This window comes from Psittacula echo (assembly GCF_963264785.1).
Source record: "Psittacula echo genome assembly, chromosome: Z".
NCBI lineage: Eukaryota > Metazoa > Chordata > Aves > Psittaciformes > Psittacidae > Psittacula > Psittacula echo.
The window spans coordinates 45,730,096-45,750,074 of NC_137742.1; the positions used below are offsets into that span (position 1 = coordinate 45,730,096).

General features: G+C 40.3%; 1 protein-coding gene across 2 annotated transcripts in view; it reads left to right on the forward strand.

Moving 5' to 3' along the window:
- Nucleotides 1-19,979, forward strand: part of AOPEP (aminopeptidase O (putative)) — a gene marked incomplete at its 5' end in the record, with an annotated part of 182,995 nt that overhangs the window by 154,813 nt on the left and 8,203 nt on the right. For both annotated transcript variants that reach the window (XM_080636534.1, XM_080636535.1), the window contains one exon: nt 6,788-6,904. In XM_080636534.1, coding sequence (XP_080492660.1) covers nt 6,788-6,904 — 117 coding nt within the window. The remainder of the gene's footprint in view (nt 1-6,787; nt 6,905-19,979) is intronic.

Consider the following 19,979-nt stretch of genomic DNA (forward strand, 5'->3'; position numbering starts at 1 on the left):
AAGCAGCCACATTTTTTAAAGTGCTTGCCCATTGGCAGCAACTTTTTCAAAAATGCTGAATATATTGCTCAGTTAGAAAAAGTTTCCCAAGTTCTGTTGTTTTGTGGACACATTAGTGTTGCACATATCAGGTTTAGTTATAATTAAAATCAAAATTATGCAGAAAACCTTTTTGAACTCTCCAGAAACCCACCTGAAACTGTAGCTGGGTCATACCATTTATTGCTTGCTTAGGGAGAATTGCACTCTCACTACCGCTATTTCTGTCCTTGCGTTTAAAAAGGAGTGTTAAAACTCCATGGAAGTCAGGTCGTTTGACTTGCATGCATACTTAAGTTTGTGCAGTTCTTTGGGATTTGTGTCCTTCATCCAGCAATGTTTTCATTTGTGTTGCTAGAATAAATGACACCTCAGTATTTGAGTGAGTAGCGGCCTTAAAATGATTTCTGACATAGGTTATTTGCTTCCAAAAAAACCAAATCCTTAATTTTGATGTTAGAAAGTGGAAAGTAACTGGGAACTACATGGAAGTGCAGTTGTTTATTAAATAAATTGCTCTGTGTCATTTTCATGTCTTCTAGTATGAAGCAAGTGATACCAGACATATCTCAGGAGCAGCATTTTGAATTGTGACACAAATCAAACACTGATGAACTTGTTGCAATCATTACTTCTTGAAGTAAGATTTTTTTTTTTTATGTGAAGTTCATATGAATTTCTTTTCCTTGATAAAAACACAGTGCAATTCCCGCTCTTTCTTTTTAAAATAGACGTTGAGAAACAAATTGCCAAGCACAGAAAGAACTGTCTGAACAGAGACTGAGGAAAAACTGCACACAGTGGGAAGACATTTCATCAAAGTGTAGTTCATAAGTAGATGAGCATATGTTACAAATACATTTATTTTGCTTTTAAATATTGTGAAGCCTAGATACCTGCATTAATGTTCGAAGTGGAGCTGATTTCTCAGGGAGAGGGAAGTCATAAACAGACTGACCCAAATAAAGTTAAACAGAGCAGACTGCTTCGCTATGGACTTCTGAAATTTCGGCAGCCTCTGTCATAGATGGGTTTTATTTAGTGAACCAGTTCAAAGCTTTTTTTTTTTTTTTTTTTTTTGGTCAGCTGCAGATTAGTGGGTTTTTTTCCTTTTTTCTGTGTAGTAATCAAATTGCAGACTGGTTCTTTCAGAGTTAGGCTTTCTTCAGTAGTGTATTGCACTGTGCTAGTTAACAGCTGTTTGCAGGGACATTTTTTTTGCATTCATATGTTATTATTCATATAATATGAATACATTTTAGCCCCTGAAGGAGGCGGGGGGAGGCTTTGTGTTTTCATTTAAAAGAAGTCACTGTGCAGATGAATAAGATTGTTTGAGGTAAACAATGATGAAGTCTGTGTAAAAATGTTCAGTAAATAGTGTTTTCTTGAATTTTCATGCTAACAATTTTCTGGTCAGTTTGAGGAAGAAGTGTTTTGTTTTACAAAGGGGGTTTTTTTGTTTGTTCCCTTTTTTTTTTTTTTTTTTCCTCTTTGTTTAGTTACAGCCTGCAGAAAACATCCCTCAAGGGGCAAATTGTCTCTGTGGAGAGTTTATAGCGTGAGATTCATTCAGGGATTTGTTTGATCAGTTCAGGGTATAGGCCTGGTGTAGGTATTAAGGTTTATAGGCCTGGCCCTATAAATCCTGTCTTGTGGACTAGTAGCAGTTCTTTCTTACCTGCAATTAATGGGGAAATATTAACAGGCTTCTTAGGCAAGTGGCTGAGTCACCATCCTTGGAGGTATTCAAAAGATGTGTAGAAGTGGTGCTTTAGAGACATGGTTTAGTGGTGAACTTGGCAGTGCTGGGTTAACAGTTGGACTTTATGATCTTAAGGGTCTTTTCCAACATAAACAACTCTATAATGCTAAGATTAAATTCTGTCTGAAGGGAACCATTCACTACTGAACTCTGGGGTGGGGTTTTTCCCTTTCTTTCCTCGGGGGTGGGAAGAAGTTTGGTCTGACTTTGGAAAATCTTGTAAAAATGTAAATGAAAAAACATTTCATGTTTCGTGGGGGGGATGATACTACCTTCTAAAGTAGTACAGGAGAAATATATTGCTCCTTAGAAACTTGAAACTTTTCTGTATAATTTTCAAAGGTCAAATTGCTTTAATTCTGTTTTGTGCCTTGTTTGTGTTGTATTTCAGCCAGCATTTTTCACTGCACAGTAGTGACTTTTTTTCCTTTCCCCCCTGTTTTTGCTCAGTGTAAACAGTTCCTTGCTGTGGTTACACAGACAAATATAGCAGAGAACCCTTTTCTGGGAGAAGAGTCTCCCTGAGCATTTCTTACCCATTTTTGGGAAGAATCGATCTATCTGTGCATGCGTGAGAGGGAGGCAGTAGCTGTAAATTGAAGTGACATCATATATATTACTCCCATTGATCCGCTTTTAGACTAGAGCCAGGATAAAAGGAAATGGCATCAGGGAGGAAGTATGCTCGTTTAGGCACAGATCCCAGTGTGATAATGGAGTAATAATAGAAATCACGCCACTGTCAATCGGTTGCTGCATTAGTCTGAGGCAGATTTCCCCTTGGAGGAGGCTTTCAATGACTTCATTCAAGTGCAGGCAGGAGCAAATGGGATATGCAGCATACCAGCTGTACAACTTTTGTGATTTGTGTCCTGGCTTAGGGGTGCAGTGGAAGTGCTGGTGCTGTGGATACTCAAGTAGATATATCTGTGTCATGTTTCATGGCTGTGAAAGGTCAGTAGTCGAATGTTTCAGTGGCATTTTTTTCTAGTATAAGGGGTGAATCTGGCATTTACTGCATTTGTTAATGTAGGAATTGATAAATACGTGTGGGTGGTCTTCTGGGGTGTGGGGTCGGTAACTTCTGTAGCTGCCATACCAGATTTTTGAAGAGGCAAGATTTGTTTTCTTTGTGCTTTTTACAGGTTAGGGTTAGGAGTCAGAAAACTCATGGGTTTTGTTCCAAGACTATTTGTAGAAACCCTTTCAAACCTACTTATGTCTTGAGATATTCTTGTAACAAATTAGCATACATTGAAACTCAGTACCAGTAAGCTGCTTTGGTAGTAGTCTGAGTTATATTTTCCTTTCTTTAATTTTCTTTAATTTTCTTCAATTTTCTTTAATTTTCTTTAATTTTAATTCTTTAATTTTCTTTAATTCTTTCATCTTGCCTTTTTCAAATACAGACCTAGTTTAGATGCTTGCAAATCATTTGCAGTTTGGTTTAGCGTTAATGGCTTCATCATTCAAACTTTTAAGCCACCACATCAGGTAACATAGAGGAAGCAGGGGACAAATGGCTGTTTAGTGGCAGGACAAAGCAGACTCCTTCAAAAGGCTGAAGAGTTGCAGAAGTTTTACAGTCTTAAGGGCAAGATAATGTATACACTGCAGGGATACATAGTTATAGTGGGGATGATGTATAATTCTTTTGAGACATGACAGAAAACCTCTGGTGTACTTGATGGCAACAATATTTATTTGTACTGTCAGTACTTGCAACTGGGGAAGGGGAACCCTGGGAAAAAGAGTATGATTTCCATGCGGCAGGCATAGTTTGGGGCAGGAGCTGTTTAGTTTGCCATATAAATATGTGCTGTTGCAGCAGTCATTGCTGTAATGAAAACTACTTGATGCTTGCCACATTTCCTGATTGAAGTGAGCTACTTTAATAATTGCATATATTTGAACATTTTGAGCATGCTCTAGTACAGTTCAGAGTATGATTTTATATATATATACACGCACACATATCTGTAAAATATATTTATTTTATTTTATTAACAGGAACACTGAAATTTTGTGTTTGGGGTATTATGGTTGTTTCCTAAACATTTTCAACATGGAGATACACATTGACACAGTGAAACTTATTCTGCTGTATTTTGCTATAGCTGTATTATGTGGGGTTTTTTATACTATATGTTAGATGTTCAATATGCATTCAGAATACGACCTGTTGTAAAGAAAACAGTCTTCACAATACTTGAAAATAAATTTACTCTTTGTTTTCTATAGCATTTATGTTTTGGTAGCACTTAAAAGCAAGGGCCTCTTTGTATTAAGCATAAGGCAAACAAATGGGAAATTGACAGCGTGCAACCCAAACAATTCAAATGTGAAAGATGAGAAGTAGCAGGTGGGTGGGACAAATAAGAATGGCAGTGGTGAAAACAAAAAATAATGGAGCGTGGGGTTTTTGACAGAAAATTTGAGTTCAATTTTGTGAAGTTCATTTATAGCCGTTAAAAAGCTGCTTTGCAGATAGTGTTATTCATATTGCTGTGTTCAGGGAAAAGAGTGCAAACCCCCTGAAGGAATCCAGTAGTAGTCTCTGTCGTGAAACTTCAGCCAAGCTGTATGTTTCTTTGCTTAGGATAGGTTTGTCTCTTAGGCAGTGTCTCTTTTGTTAGTACAGGGTAAGACATGAAAGAGAATGTAGCAGGAGTACAAAATGTGATAGCTGCGCCCACTAGTGCCACTTTGGTTACAGGTCTGTCAGCGTTTCTTTTGCTAGTATCTCCCTTACTCTTTCCACCCCCCACCCCCCCTCCCCTCACCGCCGCTTTTTAGCGCTTACCTTGTATTTTAATTAAGTCCCGAGCTGGAAACTAGTATGTAAAATCTCATCTTGGACAGCTGGAACGTGGGAAAAAAGCAGAAGGCATGGTCTCAGATTTATTTTAATCTGTAGTCTCAAATCTAAACTCGTGAGAGTTTAACCTGTAGTTCTGAAAACTCTTCACCCATAAGGCACACGAGGCAGAGGTAAATTAAGGACATGGCTGTTGCTCAGCTGCTGTGCTTTTGTTGGCTTCAGTGAGATTCTGTAATGTTATCTTAAAAAATAGCTTTCCGTGGGTGAATCTGTATAGCGATTATACTGGAGATATAAAGTAATAACTTTCAGCTGTTCTGTACCTATGTATTAAAGCAGCTGTTCTATAGTTTCTACAAATTAAGTATTGCTCTGCCCTCTTTGTTAGCAGGGAAAGCTTTTTAAACAAGAAGTTACCTTTCTGTGCATGGTGTTCTGCAACATTTCAGATTTTATTAGTGCTCAGAATGAATTCAGTTACTCAGCAGAGCCACTTCCCAGAAGCCTTCCCTGTTTTATATTTTAGTGAGTCTCACCATGTCCAGGCAACTGCTGTTGGACTGCATTTTAGCAGGTGATCTGAAATTGAAATATTCAGTATTTTAAAATATATGACTATTTTTAACAACTCGATTTTGTTGGCAGGCTTCAGTATCGCTTAGAAAATGTTCCGGTAAGAGCCAGTAAGATGTGAACTTTTCTCAGTCTCCAAGAATACAACTTTAATGATAAAAAAATAGAAGGATATCAAAATACAAGGAAACCAAAGCGTTATAATCCTAGAGATTTCTTTCCCTTTTTATTCTGTTTAGGTTCTAATGCTAAATTATGTCAGACTAAAAGGGAAAAAATGTCATGTTGCTCAATTGTTAATGGCGGTATTTTACAGATTTAGACTTACCAGAAGATCCTAGATATTTTCGTGGGCATGCTGTCAGCGATCAGGGTCCTGACTTGTTCAGTGCATACCTCACAGCCAGGGCTGTTTGTTGGAAGGAGCATTTCGTTTAGCTGAATTAATTTTGTATCTGAATTCATTTTAGTGCATTGACACAGCAGAGGGGGATGTAGATAGCAAGGCGGGAGCAGAGAATCACCAGATGTGATAAAAGCTAGAATTAGTGTTGAAGTAACAGGATATCTTTCTCCATTAATCTGTCTGGAGAACATTAGAAGTGAGCAGTGCTAGTTTCTTTTTGTGTGCAAAGCTTAAATTCACATTCTTCCTCCCTTCCCCTTCTGTTTTTGGTGCCCTGCAATGATGAATAGTGCGGAAAGCTTTGGGGCGTATAAGAAACTTCTGACTGATCACCCTGAACCCTGAATTTCCAATAGATGTTTCCTGGCAACTGGTGTAGTTTCTGTCTGAGCTCTGTTTGAATTATTTATTTGTTCATTCTATAAGCCTATTAAACAGAGCACTTAAGGACTTGCTACGTCAGATTTCTTGTGCTTTTTCTTTTGAGGTTACAGTAGGTTCAACTTGAAAATTAGAGATTCTGGAGTCAGGTGACTACTAAATACATATACATGTGTAGATAGATATATACTGTGTGTGCCACAAACATAACATTCTAACATGTCTTTACCATACAGTGATGGATGACTTGTGACTCACTGCACTAACATATGCCTCAAAATATGTTGCTACAACACTTACTTTGCGTGTCACTTATTTGTGTTGCGTTTCTTTGTTCATTGTAAGAATATCATGTAAGTGCTTGTATAACAGATAAAAATGCCACACTTAAAAAATACACATTAATATGTCTGGTTGATTCCTGAAACTATGCACTGTAAATTATTCTGGTATTTTATTCTTTCCAAGCCCAAACAACATAGAATTACTTAGCATATGTATCCATGAAAATCTTACTTAATAAGCTACGATTATGTTTCAATAAGATAAGCATGTTTTAGATCTGATCTAACTGTAGTAATGAGAACCATGTAAAATGAATCTCAATTGAGCCCCAGCACAGGAGTGTTTCAGAACACATACATGGAAACCCTGAGGTTTTTCAGAAACAATTAGAAGTTTCTGTATTTCAGGCACATGCCTGAAGTATGTAGGTTATCATAATCTTATCCTTTTTGGTTTGTTTCCATTTAGTTAGTCAGTAGAGATCTTTATTCACTTTTGGCATTTCTTTTCCTCTTAGCTTCTCCCTGACCAGCTGGTCTTACTTCTGGAGTCTCTCTTGGAGGTGAAGACGTTGTGTCCTAGAATACTGCAGTGCTTAGAGAAAACATACCAGCTCCGGAAGCAAGATGCTGAGGTAATCACTTAAAAAAAAGTCTCCCCAGCATACACCATTGCATTGTTGACTAGGAGTAATTGTGCTCCAATAGGATTAGGATCCAGGCTCATTCAGATGGGTTGTTTCTGTTTTTTTCTGTGTCTAAGCCTGAAATCAGATGTTCTTAACTCCAGTATTGTTGCATCTTCAGATGCCTTAATTACTCAGTACTTCTAAGTGGTTTATGTGGGACCAGGTGTGTTTACATACTCTGGTAGTAGGAGACTGTGCTGCCTAGGTGCCATAATGATTGTACATGTACCTTGGGCAGCACATTTGCTCAAGTGTTAAATTTCTCACTGCGACATGGTGAGTGTGTATTAGAGCACATTTCATTTTAGTTGTGTTTATTGACTCCAAATGCAACTGTGTCTGTTATGATCTAAAATTGTTCTTTCCTGCGGTCAGCCTGTATTGTTCCTCCAAAGTCTCAGGATTTAGAAAAGTTTGCTTTCCAGAGAGACCACAGTATGTTCTGGTTTTGGGCATGAGTTTAAGGAGGAATCAGTTCTTTACAGTTGCTCCTAGTAAGCACCAAGGGATGTTAACTGTCCCTGAGGAAAACCATGGTTTATATGATATTGTGAATGTGAATTCCCTATCACAGGCACATATGAGCATCCCTGCTGCAAAGAGCTTAATGACTTTGAGGGGAAAACCAGTAAAGCCCTATTACAATCAGTGCAGAACTGACTGTTTCATAGCGTCCCATGAATTTCTTAAGATGGGAGCTGTGACAGGCAGCAGCAGTTGTGGCTGAAAGCACCCTTTCAATGAATCTGCTTTGAGTACATAGTATTCAGAAGGGGAGGTAAGAAGATTGAATCAGTCATGAAAATATGGGATGTGTAGATTTATATATAAGCAAGGGTTAGTTTGGAAGTAGCATATTAATGTGCAGCGAGGGAACATGGTAAACTTAACATGACATTTAACTTTTGTTTAATTAAAAACTACTGTGAAGGCCATGGACAGTCAGTGTGCATGAGTTACCCTGTTACAACTGAAACTGTATGGCAATAACTAAAATCGAAGGAGAGAGCAAAATTTCTCTTATGCTGAAGTTGCTGGGTGGACACTTACAAAAAGCTGGGAATCCAGACATTAACATAAAGATCAACAGAACAGAGGTCTGGCTTTTTTCTCGGAAAAAAATAGACAATATTTTGAGTGTTGCCATTTACTGCACCTTTTTACTTTGTTGTTGATAGAGGTTTCCGAATGTCAGATTTGTTCTTAATTAGTACTTGAACCGATATTTCTATTTATAGGTATTAGATTATATTTGAATCACATCTGAATACCAGTGAAATGTCAGGGGTTCTATAATGGGAAGAGGAATTAATAGGGAGATAGGTCAAAGCAATAGCTGTGGTGTTACAGCTTCATGCCTGTGAATTGTAAGCACCAGGCCACAAGCTTTGGTGTCTCAGGTTTTTGCTTTCTTTCCACTTGCAGGCCTTAGTTCTTCCTTGTGGTGTCATTTAAAAGTGCACACATGATCTGTCAGAATTATTTCTTTACAAAACCAAACCAAACCAACAAACAAACAAAAAAAAAACGAAGCACAGAATTGCAGCCTCAGTGAAAGGAGCATAATCTCCATTTTATTTTACAAAGTGAAAGCAAGGGCTTAGCAGACATTTAAAAGTACAACTAAGATAACATTACCATTAGCATTTTACCAGATGCCAGACCAGTCACCAGATGCAACACCTACAGCTTTTTAAAGGGAACATTAGTTCACAAGCCCTCACATACCTGAGGGAAAAACAAGGGATTTTTCTTGTGACCCAGGGACAAAGAACCACAGTCCAAGCCTACAGCTGAGCTGTTCTTGTTTAGGTTTAATTTACGAAGACATTAATCACAGTGATTCTGTTTTGTTACTGAAGTTCAGATGCTGTCAGTAAACATCAGAAATGGATCGTTAAGCAAGCATAACAATTTGCAGGCATGCCAATGAGAAAAAAGAAAATCGTGAATGTCAGAGGTTTTATTCAGCAATTTTTCTAAGTGAGGCTGTCAGCTGTTTTCTGTCCAGCACAGAAAGTTAGGAAATTGTTTAATTGTTAGGACTTGTTTGTTTTTTTGTTTGGTTTTTTTTGTTTTTTTTTTAATTTTTGACACGTAGCATTTAAATTCATGTTAATCTTCTGGTTTAGGGATTAGCCAGTAGTATATGGCCAATAGTATGTGAGAGTTGTACATGAAGAAGTATGTTATTCTGTATTTAAACAAAATTTGGTTCTCACAAAAAATGTATTCATTAAGTGTTGTCTGCACAGTCAGGGTTTGGAAGACTTTCCCTGTATGTATTGTAGGTAGCTAAAAGGCTTTCTTACAGTATCGGGGGGAATATGAAGAATAGTGTATGTATGTGCTGCTCTGCACTTTTGCAAGGGTAAGAATATTCCACGCTTTGTAGTGTAACAATTAAAGGATTGAATAGTCTCACCTTGTGAGGTAAGTGTGTTAGGAGGAGTAAAGGAGACAGATGCCTGCTGGATTTTACTGGTGAAATCAGTACAGAAGCACCTTCCTGTCTCTGCCAGTTAAAGGACCTGAATGTTCTGTATGCACACTTCAGTTCTGTAGCACACTCCCATTGAAGCACCACACTGAAGCTTGGAAACTGGGGAAAAGGTGCTCAAAGCTGCTTGAGTTTGGTTGATTGTAAAGTTTGTCCTGCACAAGTACAGCATGGGTAGTCCTGGTTCATGTTTCTTAAAGCTTTTGTATCTGTACTTCTGAAGCATCTTTATTTCAACTTGTAAAATGTCATGCACCTGGCAGTGTCTGCACTTGCCCATGGCAATGTGCAGGTCTGTCCTCAGTCAGGAGAGGTTGCCAGCAGCACTGTTTGGTACTCCTGACCGCTGGTTATCACATCCACGTCCAGTCTTACAAACATAAGGGCACATCATACTTCAGAAAGGAGATGAAGGTTTACAGCAGGTTAACTGCCTTGTTTTGACTTCTCCATTGCAGCCAGGAGAGGAGAGGTGTGAGCCAGCCTTTGCCTGGAATTTAACTCTTCACCTCTCTCTTCAAGGAGCACTCAAGCTGTGTCCTTCCTGGGATCACCTCAGCAAGTCATTGTAGTTCCTGTCCTCTCCAGTGAGGTCTCACCACAGATAGTTAGCTTCTGAGGAAGGTAGGAGGGGAATGGTAGCCTCTCCCTTCTAAGACAAACACTGATATGAATGCTTCAGCTAAAAGAAACCTCAGAGGTTCATATTTCTGATTCATAATGCATAATATATCTCTGGCAGCAACCTTTTAGCTGAGCAAGCCAGAAGTGAGATACAGATAGCTGAATCACATTTCAAACTTACCTACCCCAGTCTTGGATGCTACAAGAGGCTTATAGGACAACTGCCTAATTGCAGAATTTGTGACTCCCTCCTATTTTTTTTTTTCAGTCCACTTCTATTACAAATCATAGAATCATAGAATAGTCAGGGTTGGAAAGGACCTCAAGATCTATCATCTAGTTCCAACCCCCCTGCCATGGGCAGGGACACCTCACACTAAACCATGCACCCAAGGCTCTGTCCAACCTGGCCTTGAGCACTGCCAGAGATGGAGCATTCACAACTTCCCTGGGCAACCCATTCCAGTGCCTCACCACCCTCTCAGTAAAGAATTTCTTCCTTATATCCAATCTAAACTTCCCCTGTTTAAGTTTTAACCCGTTACCCCTTGTCCTGTCACTACAGTCCCTAATGAATAGTCCCTCCCCAGCATCCTTGTAGGCCCCCTTCAGATACTGAAAGGCTGCTAGGAGGTCTCGACACAGCCTTCTCTTCTCCAGGCTGAACAGTCCCCACTTTCTCAGCCTGTCTTCATATGGGAGGTGCTCCAGTCTCCTGATCATCCTCGTGGCCCTCCTCTAGAGTTGTTCCAACAGTTCCATGGCCTTTTTATGTTGAGGACACCAGAACTGCACACAATACTCCAAGTGAGGTCTCAGGAGAGCAGAGTAGAGGGGCAGGATCACCTCCTTCGACCTGCTGGGCATGCTCCTTTAAATCATGATTTAATTTTCCATTTACTGTTTCCTTGGAACATATGCGAAGGTACAAAATTACCAGTTTGTTTTCCAGAGATGAAATTCACGTATATGAGTTATTTGAAATGAGCTTATCCAAAATATCTTTAAAAAAACATTTTGAGAGCAGTGAAGGTTTCAAAGTTTAAAGCCATTTTTTTATCACTTCTCAGTGCCTTGAACCCACTGTGGCTGAGACCTTGTCAAACAAGTGCATGGAGGAATGATTGTGTCCTCAGTTTTCTCTTCCTGTTCCCTATTTTTTTTTCTGTGCTGCTTTCTGCTACGTAATAAGATAGCTCATAGACAGGCTACATATCCATGATGTACCACATCCTGTGGCCAAGAGAAGCATTATAGAAGCTGGCTGCAGTTTGAAGATGACAAAGTCCAGCTGGAAGTCCAGCTGACTGAGGAGAACTGGGGTATGTTATAAAGCAGCTACAGTTGCCATCAGACAGTGCACTAGGATAATAGAATTGAAGGCGGTCTGGCTTGTTTTTATTTCTTTCTCAGGTGGCTATTTTATGTAGATAATTGATTTATTCAGTAGCTAGCATTTGGCAGAACATGGGGAGTTGGTCTACATGAAAGTTTCTGGTTGTTGGTATTTTCTGCCTAACTGATGACACCTCTTTTGATACGATTGTGCAACGTTGCCTTGTTTGATAGGCTGTTGAGGACTTTAATGTAAAAATATTGGATTAGTTACAAATATCTAAAGGCAACACTGGGAGTTCTGGATAACACTGTTAACTAGAGTGTTATAACAGTCTGTTAACTAGAACTCTCTGATTATTTCCGTTCTTTCTGTTCCAACATCTTAATTGGTCATGGAGAGGCCTGTAACGTGTTTATACACAAGACCACAGGACAGATGAGTAGCCTGCAGAATAGTAAAAAAAGGCAACAGGGGAAAAGATCACTAAGGCTATTGGAGAAAGGAAGGGCATGTGTGTGACACTTTCAGTCCTATTCAAGACTTGAAAATACTTCTGTATGTATGTTTTACTTGTTACTGAATTACCTAAGACCTGGAGATAAAAAGTACATCATGTGTATGAAGCAGAAGGTTTTATGGTGTATTTCCCCAGACTTTTCACTGTAGAGTTAGCTTTTCTTTCGTTCTAACTGCAGGCATCACTTTTTAAATATATCTTGCCTGCACGGCGTATGTAAAGTTGCTTTGTTGGTTTTCCTTGTCTCAGCAAGTTGGCTGAAGTGTTCTTCACTTACATAATGCTTTCCCTTGTTCTGGATCACAATGTGGTATATTTTGGGGAGAGAGGAGAGACTATAACTGTTTCTGCAGAAAAATCTGAGTGAAATGAGTTAAGATCATAATATCGGCAGTCATGTGGGTGGCGTAAAGCCATTCTCACACAACGACTTTATTGTGTATGAGGTCTGCCTATAAGACCAAGGCTACAAAAGTGGTGGCATCTTGTTTCACAGACAGAAATCCAGTCATGCTAATACAAACCATATAAGGTGCTTGGTGTACTAAAAGTGGTGAGAATTGTGATTAAGACAGAATAACTTTGATTCACTGATCTTCCGTAGCCCGTGAAAATGGCAGACATGGAAGTACAAATGAATTACAATGCAGTATTTGTCTTGCCTCTTCCCATCTGATGGTGACTGCATTGAGCTGAGTGCATTCTCACACTGTGTTACTTAGCTGTACTGCTGATTGTGGCTGGTCATTGTTGGAAGGCACCGGTATGAAACAGAGCTCTGTAAAGTGCACTGTAACACGGGGTGGGAAAAGGGAAAGGTCAGTCCATGCTTGCAGGAGGAAAAGGCACTTGATGAGCTTTCCTTTCAGCACGGCCACTGGGCTCGTCCTCCTTTGGGGTAGGGGATCAGGAGCAGTCTCCAGCTTTTGAATGAAATTAGTAATGTGTTGTAAATACCTCCATAAGCTTGTCAGTCATTCTTGACTGGACCAGGGAGCAACAGATAGGTACGTTTCAGATAGTGGCATTGCAGCCAAACAGGATGATCCATGATCCTTTTGTTTAACTGATGTCATTGTTGGTATGAACCACCAATTCAATAGATGAAAAATTAACAGCTGATGACCACATTACAGGATGTTACTTCCATCAGAAGATAAGTAAACACAATTTTTTGTTTCTGCAAAAGAAAAAATAGTTTCTGTACTTACTCCATATTCAAACATGCAGCTTATTATTCAATCCCTACTCAAGTCAGGAGATACTTTAATTTGTATGAGAGTATGCTTTGCGGAACTTAGCAAGCTGCTGTGAAAATTTGTCATGGATGCAAAATAAATTTCACCTGCTTCTTCCTTTCTTAATGTTATAATCAGAGCATTGCTGTAGCACTAGAGTTAGGTAATACTTCATTGAACTTGCAGTTGAATTGCAATTAGGAATTCAGTGTTTAGGAATTAGAAACTTAGAAAAAGTTCTGTAGAGGAGTCAGCCTGCATGCCAGATTTGTTTCTGGAATATATCAGGTTTGAGGTTTGTATACCCAACCATTACAGAGGCAGTATGTTCATCAAATGAAAAAAAAAAAAAAGAAAAAGTAATGTGAGTTTTTGTGAAGTGAAATCCCTGTACTGTTATCAGTCTGATGCTTTTCACACTCTTCCTCACAGAAATACTGATTTTGTTTCCCTTCTCCTGATGTTTCTCCTGGCAAATACTAGCAAAGAAAATCTTTCCCATTGTCATGAGTAAAGGGGCTAATTTCAAAGTACAGCAGATTATGCCCATCTCCTACAAAGGAAATACATTGACCAGAGCAGCAGTCACTTGCCAAAAGGTCCTCTGTGATCTTCATATGTTTTGAGTCTTCCCCCTCAAACGTTCTTACTGTGTTGCACCTGAATGCAGTTTGCAGGCTCTTGGCACAGGTGGTGTTGCTATTACTACTGGTAAAGATAGTTTTTCACAATCCTGCATTTGCAGGAGCTTTGAAGAACGTAGTTTTTAGGTCTGTGTACTTACTTCCCAAAGGTGAGGCCCAAATTTCAGTGTGAGGCTAAAAATGTGGAACAGGATGAGAGAAAAACATTTCCAGTAAAACCAGTGAGAGTCATTCACTGGGACAGACTCTGCCTCATGCGCCTGTCATAACTGAGTGAATGTGTTGGGATGAATTTCTAAGATTGACCGAAGAATAATCTTGAATAGCTATAATTTGGGTTTGTTTTGTTCCTACGTGCAAAGGATGGGGGCGTTTCCAGCCACTTCAGAACAGAAAATCCCTCCATCAGCATTAGTTCTCTGAAGGGCACGATCAGAGGACAAGATTTATGGAGGACTGGAAATAGCTTTGCACCAGTCAGCACTCCTGATCCCACACCACTCCAGGAGCCAACAGCAACACGTTTGTTCCAGGTGATCTTGCTCGCTGCTGGGTGGCATTAACATGAGCTTCCAAGCCCCTGACTGGTGCCATTACTTATCAACCCGTATTTTTCTAACTGGTTTTGGGGCCTAATTTCCTCCTTATCTGGCAGGCCAAAAGCTTAGCAAGACCTGAAAGTGGGGGAGCTGATGGTAAGAAAGAACTGAATCTGGAATTGTGTTGGTTTGGGTTTTTTTCAATGCTTATCCAAAGAATCCATGGAGGAAGGGATTTGAGCTGGTTCCTGCTCTTCTATGTCCTGTTCTCTGGAAAGCAGAATGGAGTCCTCTAGACTTCTGAAGTCAATCCCAGAGGTGGTCTGAATTGGGTGCAACAGCTTTATATGAAATTATATACAGTATTTCTGTGTAGGACAGTACAAGTCTAGCGCTGTAATACAAAACACCTGGCCTTGTAATGAAATTCAAAAGGTTACTCTGCTTGCATATATATGCAAGCACTGTTATAGCAGCCAGAATGCGAAAGAGACTGTAGTTTTAAAAATAGAAACAAAAGCTCTTAGCTATGAGCTGTAGTTATTTTTGTTTCATTATGAAGCTGTAGGCATTTTTGTGCTTGTGTGGTGCATCTTTTTGGGTTTTTTTTTGTTTCTTGGGGGTTTGTGGTGGTGGTGGTGGTATTATTATTATTATTATTTATTATTATTATCACTATTTCTAAAAGAAAGTAAAATTGAAGATACATTTTATTTAAAATAAATTAATTTTGAGGCTACTTCCAAACAGCTCATTTAGTACTTTTCAGTCCTGCATAAAAGCTGACTGTAGATGCAGGTTATGCTTAGATAGGACCGCAGAGTTGGAAAAAATCTGCTATGCCATAAGTCTGTGAGGTCTAAATAGTGCAAGGAATAGGACAGTTCAAAACTGCTTAATGTAGCTGGTTCTGACATCACTACCTTAGCCACACAGAGCTAGTTCCACCTCTGAGTCACTGACTTAGTAATGTGTGGGTAAAAGTCTGCTGTCCTACTTCCAGCTCCGTGACATTTAAATACCTTTGGGGTTACCATGTCCTGGAGAGGAATTTTGTTGTGTTCCGCATGGTGTATGCATCATCCCAAGCAGCAGTGGTCACTGTTTTTGAAGGCAGGGGATAAAAGAGGAGAAGATGACTCCAAATCTGAAACATGGAGTAAAAGCTAGATGTTCTAATTTCAGAAATGGGCAGGTTTCTTCTGAGTTTATAAAATCAATATATATTTCACTTAAGAATTTTTGCTGGGGGTTGAGTCAAAGGGTGTGTGTGTGAAAGTGATGTGAAAGGGCTTTGTCTTTAGAGTCAAAATCTCATGTTTAATTGTTTTGAAAACTGGAAGGAAAGTGTTAAACTATGCAAAATTGAAAGGATGTGAACACAGGCTGGATATGTTGGCTGTGACCTAAGCTGTGGAAAAGCCAGGCAGCCACATTGTTCATTGACTGGAATTTGAGTCTCGTTTTCATATGGAGCTCCAGATTCTGTCTGTGACAGTAATCTTGCCTGGAAATCACAAATGTCTGGACCACAGTCACTGTGGGAGACCAAAGATAAAAGGAAGGCGCTTTTTCTTGCCTCTAGTTAAGAAAGGGAAAAGATAGAGTGATGGAGAGCGAGGCATAAGTGAAGGGGATAGCGTATTGTTGCCTTGATACTTGCAGCAGTCGTTCCTTTGCTGAAACGAGTTATAATTTAAAAGTAATTGGTAACGGACAGTTGGACAGCTCTTCAGAGTTGGATTTCTGCTTCAGATGTATGGGTGTTTATGTGCTTTTTCCCACTACAACATTCGGTTTTATAAGCCCACACACTTTTATGTGCATGTATAAATAGCTTTTGTTGAAATACATATACTCAGACTATATGGATAAAAATGCTAGGCAGACTTAGTCCAGAGACAGCAGAGAGAGACACTGGCGATGGGAAGTGTTTGAATCACTTGTGATATTGATAGAAAAAAACCCCTATGGTGGTACCAGATACTCTAGCCATTATTGTAAGGAGGCATTTCAGTAGGGTGTCAGAGAATGTGAATGGGGTTGTATGTGAGATGGAGAGGCAGTTGTGGTGATACATTTTGGATAAGGTGTCAGCTGGGATGTATACATATGCTCAAGGCAGCCTTACCTTGTGAAAGTTATGGGGCTTATTCCTGCAGTACTTACTGGTATGAGCTGCAGTGTGAGGTTGATTGTACCTGAGGCTGGGACCTGGTCTTCCTTCCCCTGCCTCAGAGGCACAGGCTCTCCAGACCCACAGTACCCTGTTGTTGCTCGCACATGGGCTGTGCAGCCTTCCTCACCAGAGCACACAGCAGGGAGAAGGGACCAGTGGGGATGGAGGGTGGGCAGCCACAAAGCCCTAGGAGCACCCAGCAGCCCTTAGTGGGGACAGGAAGGTGGAGGGGATGTCAGGGTAAAGGTACAGGCACAGGGCTAGTGCTGCAGGGGCTCATCCTGCTCTAGCGCAGAGTCCTACTGAGACACCAGCGCTGCTCCCAGTGCCAGCGGTGCAGGGAGGTTTGTGGCACTGCCCAAGCCTTTCTTCTGCTAGCGGCCAGAAGGCAGCCCTGCTACTGAGGGCCAGCAGCACCACAGGAAAGCAGAGCTCAGCACACATCTCCCGTGAAATGGTTTGCAACATAGCCTATGACATCTTTTCTGCCGTCTCCATCTTGCTGCAAGCTGTGAATGGCAGTAATGCCCCAGCATGCTGAACAGGCAATACTGGAAAAACGGGGAAGCATTTGGTTCCAGTGTAAGTACTGTATTTATGTTTTTAATTAAGGCTTATTTTTAAAAACCTTTGTTTTCCAAATCGAGTGAGTTCACATGCTTTGTTAAACATTTCCTTACCTCACATGTGCTGTGAAGTTGTCACACTACCTTGGTGCTAGTGGCCCCCTTCTCATCTAACCATGCTGTGGGGCACTGTCCTATCATTGCGTTGCTGGTACACTGTAAAAGAAGAATGAAAACTGGAAGTCAAATCCTGTTGTGTGCCTGTCTCCTGTTAGAAAGAGAGAGGAAGGGCAGGCTGAGGAGTGCTGAGATTACAGAACTGGGTATCCTAAGTGAGTCACTTATTCACAGTGACAGCTTTGACACCAGAAGAGAGGCACTGCCTGTGCCACCTTTGAAGAAGGATTAGACATGGCTGCTTAGTCTCTTGCTTTTTCTGACTTTCGGAAAATTCCCGTCTACCAACACAGATGTCATTGATCACAGATGGGGCCCACACAGGGAAAGAAGTGTCTGGTCTTTAATTGGGACCTCTCTGTTTGTGAACCTGAGATGGGGAAAAAAGGACATTTGTCTTTTCCAAACAAGTCCTCAGCATGTGCTTCATTACCAGCAATGAATCTTGTCCTGAAATGCTGCCCTTTGGTCGCTATGCCTTTCTGATCACAGAGAGAGCAGCAGGGATGGCTCTGCTCTGCTTGGACGTTCCTAAGCAGCATGTGTAGGGATTCCTGGGTTTCTGTATGCTTATGCAGGAAAGAGCCTCCATGCTGGCTGTGGAGAAGCATGTGTTTTATTTGGAGGTGGAAGTGGAGTTGTGTTTACTGTCTGCGATAGCTGGAGAAGAGGGATCTGATCAGGTTGCTCTTAGGCAAGGCTGTGGTACTACACTGCATTGTGTAGAACTGGGTGAATGCTAAAAAGGATCATACAGTTGGAGGGGAGGTAAAGGATGGGAAAGAAATACATGCACATAAATCACACTTAAGAAGGTGAGAAGGTTCAGGCCTGCACTTCTTGCTGCTTGAGGCTTGCACAGCTATGGGAGCATGCTGCTGTGCCTCCTGTCACACTTGTGCAGTTACAGGTTCAGATGCTGCCGTTTGTCCCACAGTCTGCCACTGACCATACAACAAGATTTGTTTTTTTAAGTTCTACTATACAACTGTTTCCTGTTACTGAATGGAAGCGGTTGCTGCATGAGCTCTACCTGCACACAGAGCTCCATGTTGAGTGGAGGGAGAGACAGGGCTTACAAGTCCCTGTTGCAAGTTCCCTGTTGCCAGCACCTTTTGTAGTATGCAAAATAATAAAATGAATTCAGGAAGTAGGCTATTGCTACCAGTATTACCAAAATCTGAAGTTTGTTATTCTGCTAAAATTTGACTTTTAAGTTGCTTTTTAATGGGCTGGTCCATACTCCAGGTTTTAAAGTATTTAGACCTCCAGATAATCCTCCTCAAAATGATAATTAGGTTGTGACAAAAATTACTTTGATTGACCAGATCATTCTTACCTTTGTTTCCTGAATGACTGTGCTACATTTTGCTGCCTTGTCAGTGGGTTGACGTACTTGCTCTGTGGGATGCACATAAGGAAAGGAGGTTGTCCAAGGTGGCAGAAGCTGGGACAGGGCTGTCTGTACAATCAGTGATGTACTGTGCGTGATGAGGCTCAGTGAACTCAGTCAGCTTCGGGACCAGCCGCGTCTATACCCAATGAACAGCAGCAGTTCCTCTGGTGTTCAAAATGAAAAGCAGCATGATTAAGGGGGGGCGGGGGGGAGTTGGAACTAGATGATCTTCAGGTCCCTTCCAACTGTAACCATTCTGTGATTCTTTGCAGTGTTGTCAGAGTGAGTGCTGTGAGGCCAGAGAGATAACTTTGGCTATGAAAATTCTAGGAAGTTTTGGTCCAGAATACAAGCTCATTTAACCTGTTAGACAGCTTCTTTGCTCAGTCTCCTGACAAACACTTGGCATACATAATGATCACAATTGCAGAATCCTTGTCAGAATGATGAATCCATTCTGCTTGTATCCAGTAGGCTTTTAGCTATTGAATACATTTTTTGTGAGTACCAAACTGATACTATGTCAGCACAGTTGAAACACACTTGGCTGTTTCATTGCTCCTTCTGAGCTTCTTTAGCATCTGATCATCCCTGATGTTCATGAAGCCAATTTTGCGTGCTAAAGCATGCTTATACTGTGGCGTAAAAGACAGGAATGCCCGTTTGAAATTCACACTATATGGAACGGAAAGTCACTGATGCAACCTGACTGGTATACTGAAGAGTAACCATTTCAGCTTTGACAGAGGGAAAAAATTAAACTATTAAATGCACTCTAAAATTGACAATTCTTGAACTGCAATTCTTCCATGTTAAGCAATTGTAAAACCTGGGGTTTAGTCCAAATATTTATCTGTAACAACTGGCATTATTTCTTAATTACCTAGGAAAATGATGTAATATATGAATCCAATTTATGTGTAGATAGGAAGAGACTGGAGATAAATGCTTTCAGATGGAACAGAACAGCACTGTGGTGCTCTGGAGATACTAGCTTCCTTCTTGTTAATTAGAGCTAATTTCTAGTAGCATAGGTTCGTTATTTAAAAAAAGTTCCTCTGTATCTTTTCCTCTACACGTTAGATTGGAGCCTGGCCTCTCAGATTCTTCAATTAACATTTAAGATTCAGGTTGTTAAAAAATAATTTTTTTTTCAACAGAGTCTGAACCTGTGTTTTATAAAGATCACAAATGCCTCCTACCTTTAATAAAGGTTCCATTTTATTGGACAGTAACTCTTACTGTATTTCAAATTACCCCATTTTCTAAGATCTCGAAGTATTTGCTTTTGTTCAGTGATTT